Source organism: Heptranchias perlo, chromosome 2 (genome assembly GCF_035084215.1).
Source record: "Heptranchias perlo isolate sHepPer1 chromosome 2, sHepPer1.hap1, whole genome shotgun sequence".
NCBI classification, from domain to species: Eukaryota; Metazoa; Chordata; class Chondrichthyes; order Hexanchiformes; family Hexanchidae; genus Heptranchias; species Heptranchias perlo.
This window is the reverse complement of record NC_090326.1, coordinates 41,551,008-41,564,151: the sequence shown is the minus strand read 5'-3', so window position 1 is coordinate 41,564,151 and position 13,144 is coordinate 41,551,008. Positions and strand designations below refer to the sequence as shown.

The 13,144-nt window shown below is 43.9% G+C and overlaps 1 protein-coding gene across 3 annotated transcripts in view; it reads left to right on the top strand.

Annotated features, from left to right (window-relative positions):
- The window catches only part of LOC137338109 (coagulation factor XIII A chain-like), a 288,396-nt gene that overhangs the window by 259,116 nt on the left and 16,136 nt on the right, over positions 1 to 13,144 (top strand). For all 3 annotated transcript variants that reach the window (XM_068001790.1, XM_068001788.1, XM_068001789.1), the window contains 2 exons: positions 4,315 to 4,403; positions 7,178 to 7,331. In XM_068001790.1, the coding sequence (XP_067857891.1) occupies positions 4,315 to 4,403; positions 7,178 to 7,331 (243 nt within the window). The remainder of the gene's footprint in view (positions 1 to 4,314; positions 4,404 to 7,177; positions 7,332 to 13,144) is intronic.

Sequence of the window (13,144 nt, the reverse complement as noted above, 5' to 3'; positions counted from 1 at the left end):
TTCTAAGGTTGATGGAGGGAGCCTTGGGGATTCATTGGACGGGGGGAGCCTGTGTGAGCGCACTCAGAGAACAGCCATGCACAGGGTACCCATCAATGAAAGAAAAGATTTGGCACTAAAATGTTTTTATCCTGCGGGCAGCTCGGTGGCTACCTCTTTTTTCCTGCTGCAGCAAGCCCACTGCAGGAACAAGTTTGTACACTCAGTCTGGGAGGCTGGAAAACCCACCTCTCACGCACATGCAGATTACCCCAGAGCCAAAAAGATGGCAGGGATAATGGGAGCATCTCCATGTTGGGCAGAAATGGTGGGCTTCATGCCAGAAATGCTCCTTAACCAGAAAATCCAGGCCAAGAAATCCATATGTCATCTAGACACCAAATAATTATCATTATGTCGTAATGTACAGAAGATACTAGACTAGAAATTTGCTATAAGGCAACTTGTGACAGCTCCCCCCTTGGTTCTCAAAGGAGAGGAAATGCAGTCTTGGCAACATTCTCTATGAACTCCGTACTGTTGACATTCTGTTAAATCCAGCACAAGAGTACTGACAGTAGATAAAATAAGTTCACCACAAATGGACTTCACTGGAAGCTAGAAAAGAGAGCATACACTAAATTAGAAATGAAGTTTAAGAAACGTGGAATAATAGAAAGAAAAAATTCAAGTGCTGGAAATGAGAAATAAAGACAGAAAATGCTAGAAATATTTAGCAGGTCAGTCAGCCCCTATGAAGTGAAGATAGGTGAAGCTGTTTCAGGTGTGTACTTTTCATCAGAATCAAAGACGGAAAGATTAAAAGATTTTAGTGAGTAGAGGGGATGGGCAGAGAAGCAAGAGATACACTAATCACAGAGAGGGCTGGGTTAAATGACCTGCAAAGAAATGTGGAGGCTGGTAAGCAGGGTGTGAAGGACAATTAGTTCCTGAGACCTGAACACTGGCTGAAGAGGAAAATGCTAATGCAGCTGCACAGAAAATTTTGCAATGTGAATGTAAAAGAAGTGACTTTTACAGTAAACACCAATACCAAACTAGGTTTGAATGGAAGGGGAGAAATGTCTGTGTGTTAGGGCAAGAATTGGCTTGAACCATTTCTGTGGAAGGGTCAGTGTTTTCTGCAGGACTCCAAGGTTGTGTTGGTCAGAGTAACCATCATTGGATTGAGACTGATTACCTGTCTATGTTATTCCAAGTGTTACAGAGCATTGGCCATCTACCTTTGCTACATCTTGCCTTAAAGAAAACATCAACCCTTCTCCAAGGTCCACAAGTCCTGCCCTCAGAGTTGCCTGAATAGTGGACTCCATGGCTCATACTTTTCCAGTTACATCTATTTGAAAAACATTCCCTGTGTTGTTAAATTCACATCCCCAAGGGATTGATTCAAGTCATGATCTCAGTTGACATTCCCTCCATAATAGATGAATTGCAGAGAATCCATAGTCCATTATCATATAAATCTCAGGCATGGAACATTGATATTCTTCAGACTCAGACCCACGGTACACTGTAACTGATCAAGAGAATATTGTATATTCTGTTGAGGCTCCAACAGTCTTAAGACTTGAAGATGTCCAAACCCTCGTAGGCCTCCTCATGTGCCCGAGGCCTGCAATCTAATATGGGTCTAGCTAATTCATCTCCCTTTAGTGGAATAGCTCTCTCCTCTGTGCCAGGTAAATGCTGATGTGGTGCTGATATAGGGTAAGTTTTACAAGTTAGAGTTCTCAGCCTAGAGCTTCGCTTGGTGGGAGAGCAGATCAGACATCAGGCATGGAGGTCAGTGTGGCTGATTTGTGGTGCTCTCAATTTTCTGATTATTCATTTTACTGACAACAAAATCGGGTGTGATGACCTCTATGCCCAATTGTCTGACCTGCCTTACATCGAGCATGGCATTGCGCGCGGAACACTAATTTGTAAAATTTACCCCATAGTATACGTGTTAGTGAACATGTCTGTGTTGGTGTTTGGAATATTGTTACTTGTAGTTTGGCACAGATCGCACTACGGATTACTGCCCCATCTCCAACCCCCCTTTCCTCTCCCAAATCTGTGCCCATCTATCCCGCAACTTCATGTTTGAATCCCTCCAATCAGGTTTCCGCCTCTGCCACCGTACTGAAACAGCACTTGTCAAAGTCACAAATGACATCTTATGTGACTGTGACCGTGGTAAACTATCCCTCCTCATCCTTCTCTACCTGCCTGCAGCCTTTGACACAGTTGACCACACCATCCTTCTCCAACACCTCTCCTCCGTCATCCTCACGGGCGGGACTGCGCTCGCCTCATTCCATTCTTATCTATCCAGTCGTAGCCAGAGAATCACCCGCTTCTCTTCCCGCTCCCGCACCATTACCTCTGGAATCCCCCAGGGATCTATCCTTGGCCCCCTCCTGTTTCTCATCTACGTGCAGCCCCTTGGCGACAATATTCGAAAACACAACGTCAGATTCCACATGTATGCTGATGACACCCAGCTCTACCTCACCACCACCTCTGTTGACACCTCCACACTCTCTGATTTGTCACACTGCTTGTCTGACATCCAGTACTGGATAAAGAGAAATTTCCTCCAACTAAATATTGGGAAGACCGAAGCCATTGTCTTCAGTCCCCGAACCAACTCCGTTCCCTAGCCACCAACTCCATCCTTCTCCCTTGCCACTGTCTGAGGCTGAACCAGACCGTTCACAACCTTGGCGTCCTATTTGACCCTGAGATGAGCTTCAAACCACATATCTGGTCCATCACCAAGACCGCCTACTTCAGCCTCCGTAACGTCGTCTGTCTCCGCCCCTGCCTCAGCTCATCCGCTGCTGAAACCCACTTCCATGCCTTTGTTACCTTTAGATTTGACTATTGCAATGCTCTCCTGGCTGGCCTCCCATCATCCACCATCTATAAACTTGAGCTCATCCAAAACTCTGCTGCCTGCATCCTAACTCGCACTAAGCCCCGTTCACCCATCACCCCTGTGCTCGCTGACCTACATTAGCTCCCAGTCCGGCAACACCTCGAATTTAAAATTCTCATCCTTGTTTTCAAATCCCTCTGTGGCCTCGCCCCTCCCTATCTCTGTATCTTCCTCCAGCCCTACAGCCCTCCGAAATCTCTGTTCTCGTCTAATTCTAGCCTCTTGTGCAGCACCAATTTTCATCGCTCCACCATTGGTGGCGCTTTCAGCTGCCTAGGCCCTAAACTCTGGAATTCCGTCTCTTAAACCCCTCCACCTCTCTACTTTTCTGTCCTCCTTTAAGATGGTCCTTAAAACCTATGTCTTTGAACAACCTGTCCTAATATCTCCTTATGTTTGATTACGCTCCTGTGATGCGCCTTGGGATGCTTTACTACATTAAAGGCGCTATATAAATGCAAGTTGTTATTGTTTGTCTTGGCTTATTTGTTAGGAGAGGAAATTTAAAATTATCCTTATTGATGTAAAATTATTATATCAACGAACTAATGCCAGATGCATTCTTTGCTGTATTCATTGTTAGCTAATAATTTACCAAAGTATTATTTTTGAATATGTTCTATAGAGTTGGGTATTTAAGGAAGATTTGGATGTGGAGATCCCTACCCAATGTCCTCCCAGTTTATCAAACTGAACAGCTGGACCGACTTCTTTCTTGCTGCTTTCAGTTCCTTCTTCTGCTGGTCTCCTCATCTGGTTGATGTCTGGGCACTGTAGTTAAACTCAGTCTTTTGCTTTGCGACTTTTTCAACATCACTAAAGCATTTGTGCACACATTGGCGACAACTCCTTTTATTGCTGGAGGTTGCACTCAACTATAAAGCCGGCTCCTCCCACAGCTCTCTCCCTGTGCAAACATTTAATAGGTTCAAATTGCTTCCAGAAAGAAATGCCTTTCTGGTCATTGCCTCCTCTACCACATGGCCCATCCCTGAGCCAGTGAATCTGGGCCTTTTAAATTTTTAACATTAACTTATCAATTCCACAGCTCTGATATTTATAATTTATAGGATCACGGTCTAATGTAGCCTGTTTTGGTAGCCTGGTTGTCTGTCTCATTCATATTGGTTATTGTCAATGTCTAATGATTGGAATGCCTAGCTTATTGTAAGCAGTAAGTTAAAAAGCAGTGGATCCAAAAATTGCACATTAACGATTTGATAGCAACTGAGTACAGTCAACTCTCACCTACTATCTTAAGAGCCTTTACGTCAATAAGTCTACTGTAGGACCCCATTATGTTTTAATTTTAAGGCAACAGGAAGCTTTGGATAAGTGCTTTCCAGTAAGTTGTATACTATTTTGATTATTCATGTTGTTTTCCTTAGGCATGTATAGGTGTGGACCATCTTCTGTTAAAGCCATAAAACAAGGGCAGGTTTGCTTTCCATATGATGCACCTTTCATTTATGCAGAGGTACGTGGAAACCCTAGGATATACAACAGTCCTCTAGATTTATATAATAAGGGCAAATAGGTGGAGTGGTGTCAAGGAAACAATTACATGGCTGAATATTTCTTTTATGAAATGCAGCACAGATATATGGGCCCCAATATTTACGGGGAGATGGGGAGGGAGTGGGGGTGACTTTTAACGGCCGGGAAACCAAAATTATGGAGAACGTGGAGGTCCTGCCAAATTTAACGGCAGGACCTCATTTGAATTTTTTTTCTCCATTTCCCGCCCAACAGCCGGCCAGATTGAGAGGCTGATGGGGGTAGGTCTAGAGATCGAGGAGGGGGTTTGGCAGATCACGGGAAGGTAAGCAGGTTAGCTTGAGGGGCCAGGGGGAAGCACTCCTGGTCCTCCTGCCCCATAAACAGGGCTGGAAAAGCACTTACCTGCTGGATCCAGCAGCTCTCACCTCCCTTTCGCTGTTGGGTTTCCCAAATTCTGGGAAACACGGCCCGCAGCCGTTAAATCTAAATGGCTGCTAAGATCTGAGGCATGCAGCCTCATTAACATATTTAAATGACTGACCTGCCTCTCAAGAGCAGGTTACTCGCCCACCCCCAACACGCCCCAGTTAAACGTTAGGTTTCTCATTTTTAACAATTTAACCCTGCCCCCCCCCCCGCCCCCACTCTCGCCCCCCTTCCTGCTTGACCTGGGGGAGTTAAAATTCCCCACATGATTTCTGTATCCCTTTCAAGGTACAGGTATAACTTTGTTAATCCTCCCAGTTAAAACCCTTTGTCACCAAACCAGTGATTTCTGGTCCAGTGGCCCAAATACAAATGCTGATGTTTGTGAATTTACATATGTATAAAAACAGCAGTAGACACAGCTTCAGAACTTTCCCCAAAAAGTGAGGATTACACTTCCACTGGCAATGTGGAATTTTCCCTGTGAATCAGCTTGCTTACCAATTGACATAATGTGGAGATGCCGGTGATGGACTGGGGTTGACAATTGTAAACAATTTTACAACACCAAGTTATAGTCCAGCAATTTTATTTTAAATTCACAAGCTTTCGGAGGCTTCCTCCTTCCTCAGGTGAACGATGTGGAAATGAAATCCTCGAAATGAAATCGCATTTATAATTCACAGAACAATGCTTGGTGAGTACAGACAGTTTTTTCAACTGCCACGTGTCAGACCTGTTGACTTATGTCAATTGTAAACAATTTTACAACACCAAGTTATAGTCCAGCAGTTGAAAAGACTGTCTGTAATCATCAAGCATTGTTCTGTGAATTATAAATGCGATTTCATTTCGAGGATTTCATTTCCACATCGTTCACCTGAGGAAGGAGGTAGCCTCCGAAAGCTTGTGAATTTAAAATAAAATTGCTGGACTATAACTTGGTGTTGTAAAATTGTTTACAATTGACATAAGTCAACAGGTCTGACAAGTGGTGTCCGGGTGGGGCTGGGAGTGTATGCAGTGCCTGTATTGTGATGCACTAGGCATCACAACATAAATAATGGGACAGGCTGGATGGACCAGTAGATCTTTTCCTGTCTGTCAAATTTCACATGTTCGTATGTTGATAGGGATCCTTCTTTTCTGTGCCTTTCATTCCACAACCTTTCCAATTAATAAAATATACAGCACAAGTGGGTTGTGTGATTCTGGATGTTCTTGATCTGGGCGGGAATGAAAATGTTGAAATTGAAAGGTTTCTGGATATAATTGTTGGTGAACGAAGGTGACCAAATAAAGGCTTCATGAGTGATTTTCTTTCCCCCCATGTATGATTCATGTGGTTCTTCATTTAACTGAATACTTGGAAAGTCCTGACGCACACATTAGATGCAGTTTAGTCCAGAAGTGTTTCGCAAAGTAAAAAGGAAAATTGTTAGAAAGCTGAGTTGCTGAAATCATTGTTAGCATGATCTGGTAACAATACATGAAGCTAACTTTTTTTGGTCTCGCAATAAAAATCTGTTTCCTCCTTTGTGAACTGTCACCGTGCCTCAGTCAGCTGCTAGTATTCGTTCATGAGACTCTGCTTTGTTTACATTACCATCTGTAAATAGCAACCTTATTAGCTTTGTTAGATCTTGATGTGGAGATGCCGGTGATGGACTGGGGTTGACAATTGTAAACAATTTTACAACACCAAGTTATAGTCCAACAATTTTATTTTTAATCCCACAAGCTTTCAGGGGCTTCCCCCTTCCACACCGTTCACCTGAGGAAGGGGGAAGCCCCCGAAAGCTTGTGGGATTAAAAATAAAATTGTTGGACTATAACTTGGTGTTGTAAAATTGTTTACAATTGTTAGATCTTATTAGCTGAAGAAGGTAAAAGCCAAAACATTGTAGTTTTTATTTTGTTCTCACTTTCTCTGTTGCTCTCATGTACACATATTCCCTCTTCCATCCTCTTGTCTTTCTACCATCTGGCTCTCTATTACTTTCTCCTAATGCCCTGTCCCTCTCGCTCCCCTACATTAACCATTTCCTCTTTTTAGATCCAGTACTATTGACTTTTCCCCCCATGATTCTCCACCATTGGTCAATAGATTGTATTTCCCACCTGTTTTTCCTACCACCCCTTGAGGTGGGATGCTGCGTTACATGTTCACCTAGTGATCAGGCCAATATGGGCAGATTGTTCTGTTAGGGCAGTGGTGGAAACAGTTTTCCTGCACATCTAGAGAACATTAAAAAAGTTAGTGGACCTGTTAGCACATTGTACAGCACTTTCTTTGTAAATTAATCTTGATTTTTTTGCTTGAAGGTAAACAGTGACGTTGTATACTGGAACAGACAGAAGGATGGTTCCCTGATTAAAGGTGATGTGAAGACTGATGAGGTTGGAAAATTAATTGTGACCAAGCAGATTGGGTCTGATGGGAGGAAAGACATCACAGATCAATATAAATACCCAGAGGGTGAGTATTGATCCACATCTCGGAGGTAGTTTGAAATCTTTTTTTAAAAAAATGAAAAGTTAACTTTTAATATGAAGCAGCATCATTATGTCTAAATTACTGTTAAGAATTGAATTGCATTTCAACCAGGTTCATTCTAATATATTTGGGAGAACAAAATCACTTCTCTAGTTTCTGACTAACATATTTTAGGTGTGATTCTGCGATTTGACACTTCCTGTAGAGAGCGGCACTCGAAGAGCTCATTTCGGGTGCGCACACATGATTTTCCACCCATTCCTTTTAATGGACAGAAATCACGGGCTGTGTACACACAATTTCTAGAGACGTGCTCCCTGTGCGTGCCAGTCCCCCCCATTTTGGCAGCAGCGGATTGCTGCCTTATATGAAAGCAGCCCGAGGATTCATTTGGTAGCATTGACTGAATACAAAAAAGGGGCTAATTTCATGCTCCCAGCAGGAACCCGCACTCACAAGGATTGTGGGCTAGAGAATTGGGGTTATAAGGTGGCTGCGCTATCTCAGAGCTACCTTCAAGTGTGACGTCCCCACCAGGACTCGTTTCAAGCCTGACAGGATTCCACAGCAATAGCCAGATAATAAGTGCACCACCCATCTTCGTTCAGTAGGAATAAGCTGCATAGTGATGGACTGAACAACAAAACGTTTCCAACTCATGACCTGACCATAACTACTGATAAAGTAAAGGCCTATTTTGTGATCAGCTGCACCACAAGACAAAATGTGCAATGCCACAGAGGTATTGGAGAACTGGGAGACTAAAGGCCCGATTTTAATCCCCTGCACCTGATGAGGATGGTGCGTGTGAGGGGTTAAAATACTGTCAGCGTGGCACTCACCTTGTCCACACCGTACTCTCAACCCATGCCATTTTAACTCCTTTGTTTGGGCAGCGTGCGAGGCCCTCAGCCCGGGTAGGTGAGGGCCTCATTGAAATTCAAACGTCAGAATCTGATGATGTCATTCAGACCCCAACGCCATTTTAACTAGTTTTCAGCGAGATCGGTGCCTGTGCCAGCCTCAGCGCCAAGGAGCAGCAGGCCCAGGAGAGAGCCAAGAAGAGCAGGAATGAAACAACAACTTACATTTATATAGTGCGCTTTACATAGGAAAACATCCAAAGGTGCTTCAAAGAAGTGTCCTCGGAGCCAAAGAAGGAGATATTAGGATGGGTGACTAAAAGCTTGGTTAAAGAGGTAGTTTTTAAGGATGGTCTTAAAGGAGGAAAGAGAGAGGTGGAGAGGTAGTGAAGTTTAGGGAGGGAATTCCAGAGCTTAGGGCCTAGGCAGCTGAAGGCATCGCCATCAGTGGTGGGGCGAAGGAAGTGGGGGATGCTTAAGAGGCCTGAGTTGAAGGAACGCAGTGTTCTGGGAGGGTTGTAGGGCTGGAGGAAGTTACAGAGATAGTAAAGGGGTGGGGCCACTGAGGTATTTGAATACGAAAAATGAGAATTTTAAAATCAAGGCTTTGTTGGACTAGGAGCCAATGTAGGACATCAAGCACAGGGGTGATGGATGATTGTAAGTAGTGCAAACCACCCCCCCACCCCCCAAAAAAAAAACCAGGGCAACCCTCTAGATACAGCAAAACATCCCCATCACCAACAAGGGCTATGGGGCAGTGCGACGCAATTGCTTGCCCACAGACTCTCATTTTGTGCCTCCACGTTGGGTTTCTGTCCTTCTGGCCTCGCTATTCACTTCTTCCATTTCAATGCAATCAAGGCAATAAATGTTTTATAATCAATTTTGAGCCTTTCAAAACACTCACTTTTTTTTGCCACTTTCCCTTTAGTCTGTGGGTAAGTGATGGCATAATGCTGCTTCCAAGGTCCTGTCGGCAAAGGGCACGTATTGCCACACCAGATGGATGCAAACAGTGTTACCCTGTTTGGCAGAACTTCTACCACCTTGCTCCACTTGCACTATAAAACACCCATCACCCCTGTGCTCGCTGACCTGCTTTGGCTCCCGGTCAATCAATGCCTTTGATTTTAAAATTCTCATCCTTGTGTTCAAATCCTGGCCTCACCCCTCCCTATCTTTGTAACCTCCTCCAGCCCTCCAAGAACTCTGCGTTCCTTCAACTCTGGCCTTATAAGCATTGCCCACCATTGGCGGCTGTGCCTTCAGCTGTCTAAGCCCCAAGCTCTGCAATTCCCTCTCTAAACTTCTCCACCTCTCTGTCTCCCTTTAGGACCTCCTTTCTGCTGAAGAATCCCGAGCGGGGAAGGCCCGATGCCTGCCCCGCTCATCGCTGACTAATTTTGCAAAGGGTTCCTTCAACAGGCCCCATTAATTTAGCAGTGAGACTAACGCTTGTGCAGAATAGGTGCAGGTCATCCCACTGCTAAATTGGTATGCTTTGCGTCCATTGACACCCAAAAAACAAGCGTGACACATACCAATTTTTACCCTTTTATTTCGATAATGTTTTTATCCCAAAATTAGAGTTAAAAAAGTATGACTTAAAACACAACCAGTAAATCAATGTTTTCATAAGGATCTTTAAAATTAGTTCTTACTGATTTTCCATGTAACTACTCGGATTTTTTTGGATGGTGGATTGGTAAAAATTGCTTTCCCCCCAAATTTGCCTTACCAAACAGAACAATTTCCTGTAAACGATAGTCTTCTTGCCAGGTCTAGAGATGGTAGTGCATCATATCAGTGACATTGGTATGCCCACTGCTTGATGTGCTGATGTCACAAATATGATGCATTAACATCTCTGGGCCCGACTTTCAGCAGGAAAAGACATGGAAGCTTTAGGATATATACGATCGCAGACAAGGAGTGCATTTGACAAATAAAACTTCTCCCTCAAGATTTTAAACATGTTGGGCGCTAAATTGGGCCGTGCAGCGCCCGTTGTTTCGGCGCGACACGGCCTCTCCGACATCCAAGATGGCGTCTTGGATGCGCACGCACGTTTCCTGCGTGACGTGCGCCAGACGCCATCTTGGTATAGGAATTAGTGCAGGCGCAGATAACGAACGCTGGTATCATGTAAAGTAGGGAGAAAATGGCTTCAATCAGTGTGCAACGCTGATTTAAAGTGATAGACACCATTTTGGGACATAACGCTCAACTCAATGCATAGTCTTAACCCTGACCATCTGAACGTGTCTTAGAGTGCCTGGAGGACCCCCCCACCAGCGCTGTTTAAAGGGACTATCCAGGATTTACAGGTTAGTGGCTGGATTATTGCCTCTGGCTGCCGAGACGTTTGTAACTGTTTTTGGAGGTCTCCCACATTTCAATACTAGGACGCGGGGACATAGTCTAATATTTAGAGCCAGGACATGCAGGAGTGAAGTTAGGAAATGCTTCCACACGCAAAGGGTGGGAGAAGTTTGGAACGCTCTTCTGCAAACGGTAGTTGATGCTAGCTCAATTGTGAATTCTAAATCTGAGATTGATAGATTTCTGTGACTCAAGGGTACTAAGGGATATGGGGCTAAGGCGGGTATATGGAGTTAGGTCACAGGTCCACCATGATCTCATTGAATGGCAGAACAGGCGCAAGGGGCTGAATGCCACTGTCACTTGCTGCTACTGATATGCGCCATCTTCTCCTGCAAGAAAGCAGGACGTATGTCTGGGTGATGTGCCTGTCATGTATGAATAGCTGCCAGTGAGTGTGGCCTGTGAGTTGTGGGTCGGCGGCTTGTAACAGTGGTAATCTGTGAGGGTGAGAGGAAACATCTGATTGGAAGAGCTGAGTACTGATGGAAAGAGATTGTTGGTAGGTGGGTGTTGGGGGCTGTAGTTTGTGGAGCAGTGGATGCGCTAGTGATGCAGTTGGTAGGAGACGCCACTTGACAGTTGACCTCACTCACCTTGACCACTCATGTCAAAGCATTGAACTTCTTCCTGTACTGCATTCATGTTCACGATGCTGTGTGCCTGGAATTGACTTCATCCCCTACTGCCTCCCACTGCATTTTGGGTGTATGTCTGGAGGGCCTCTTGCTCCCCGCCTCCCCGCGGATATAGGATTTCCCTCCTTCTGTCCACCTCTTGCACCAAGGCCTCTGGTGCATCAGCAGAGAACCTTGGTGCCTGGACTCTCAGATTGGTGAGGTCTGGCATGCAGATTGGAGGATGTGGGATTTAGTGGTGCGCAGCCTTTATTCAAACATAACTCATCAGTATGTAAACACAGGGATGGGACCAGCATCTGTGCTTTACGTGTGCGATGTCTGATCTCCGTTCAGACTCCGTGCAGACAGGAGTCTGTTATTTTCAGCAAATAACAGGTACCAGCTACCTTTAAGAGATTTCTAACAGACAGCCTGCCTCTGAGAGATTGGCGCTCCCCCTGCTGGTGGAAAGTGCGAATTGCATGGAATCCTCGTTCAACGCTGATTTCCAACGCAGATTGCAGGTAAGTCCTCAGGCCTGATGAAAATCTCGTCCTGCCTGCGCAGGGACCATTGGGCGGGGTAATAGCGGATCGTGCTACTCCCGCCTAAAAACAGGCCCGATCCAATTTTCCCCCCATTGACTCAATTTTATCCATGAGCACAAAATTATTTTATTAACACAAAATGTGAAATAATTTAAAAAATGGAAACTTTATTACCTGAATACCTAGGGAAGTCATTTCTGTATGGATGCAGTTTTTCCTACTAGCAGAAGTTAACAGAATCAGAATTGGATTTCTGCAAGCACATGCTTTGAAATGTGTGAGCTATGAAGGCATAAATCAAGGAATATATACTGAGAAATGAAAAGTGAACTAACCTATACGTCTTGTGATTGGTAAGGCACTATTTATTTTCTGAGGCAGTTACAAAAAATCAGTGGCAGATTATGTTGTTTTAGTCCTTGCTTTCTTGTGTTTTTGCTGCGTCCCAAGTAAATAGTGATTTTTACTGATTTTCTCTGAATTTACCTTGGTTGTTTTAGGGTCCAGTATTTTACCCTCTTACTCCTATTTTTTTTGACAGTAAAAACAAACCCGAAAAAAACACCAGGACACTGAACTTCCCCTCGGACTTTCTGCAACTGCATCACCGTACCATCGTTGGAAGTGCTGGGGAAACCCCGTTACCGTCACACTTGCGACTAAGTTACGGCGTGGCAGCCGCAGAATGTCCGAGGCAATTATGGGCAGGGTTTTTAAATCGACAAAAATAAAAAACTCTAGTGATCTTTATGTATTCATGACAAATTTAAAGATGCATTATGGCTTATTTCATGCAACATTTATGTTGCCTTGAAATTTATGATTAGTGAATGTTTAATTTCAACAAACATATCTATCTATATATATATATATATAGATAGATATGTTTGTTGAAATTAAACATTCACTAATCATAAATTTCAAGGCAACATAAATGTTGCATGAAATAAGCCATAATGCATCTTTAAATTTGTCATGAATACATAAAGATCACTAGAGTTTTTTATTTTTGTCGATTTAAAAACCCTGCCCATAATTGCCTCGGACATTCTGCGGCTGCCACGCCGTAACTTAGTCGCAAGTGTGACGGTAACGGGGTTTCCCCAGCACTTCCAACGTAGGTACGGTGATGCAGTTGCAGAAAGTCCGAGGGGAAGTTCAGTGTCCTGGTGTTTTTTTCGGGTTTGTTTTTACTGTCAAAAAAAATAGGAGTAAGAGGGTAAAATACTGGACCCTAAAACAACCAAGGTAAATTCAGAGAAAATCAGTAAAAATCACTATTTACTTGGGACGCAGCAAAAACACAAGAAAGCAAGGACTAAAACAACATAATCTGCCACTGATTTTTTGTATATATATATATATATATAAAAAGTGTG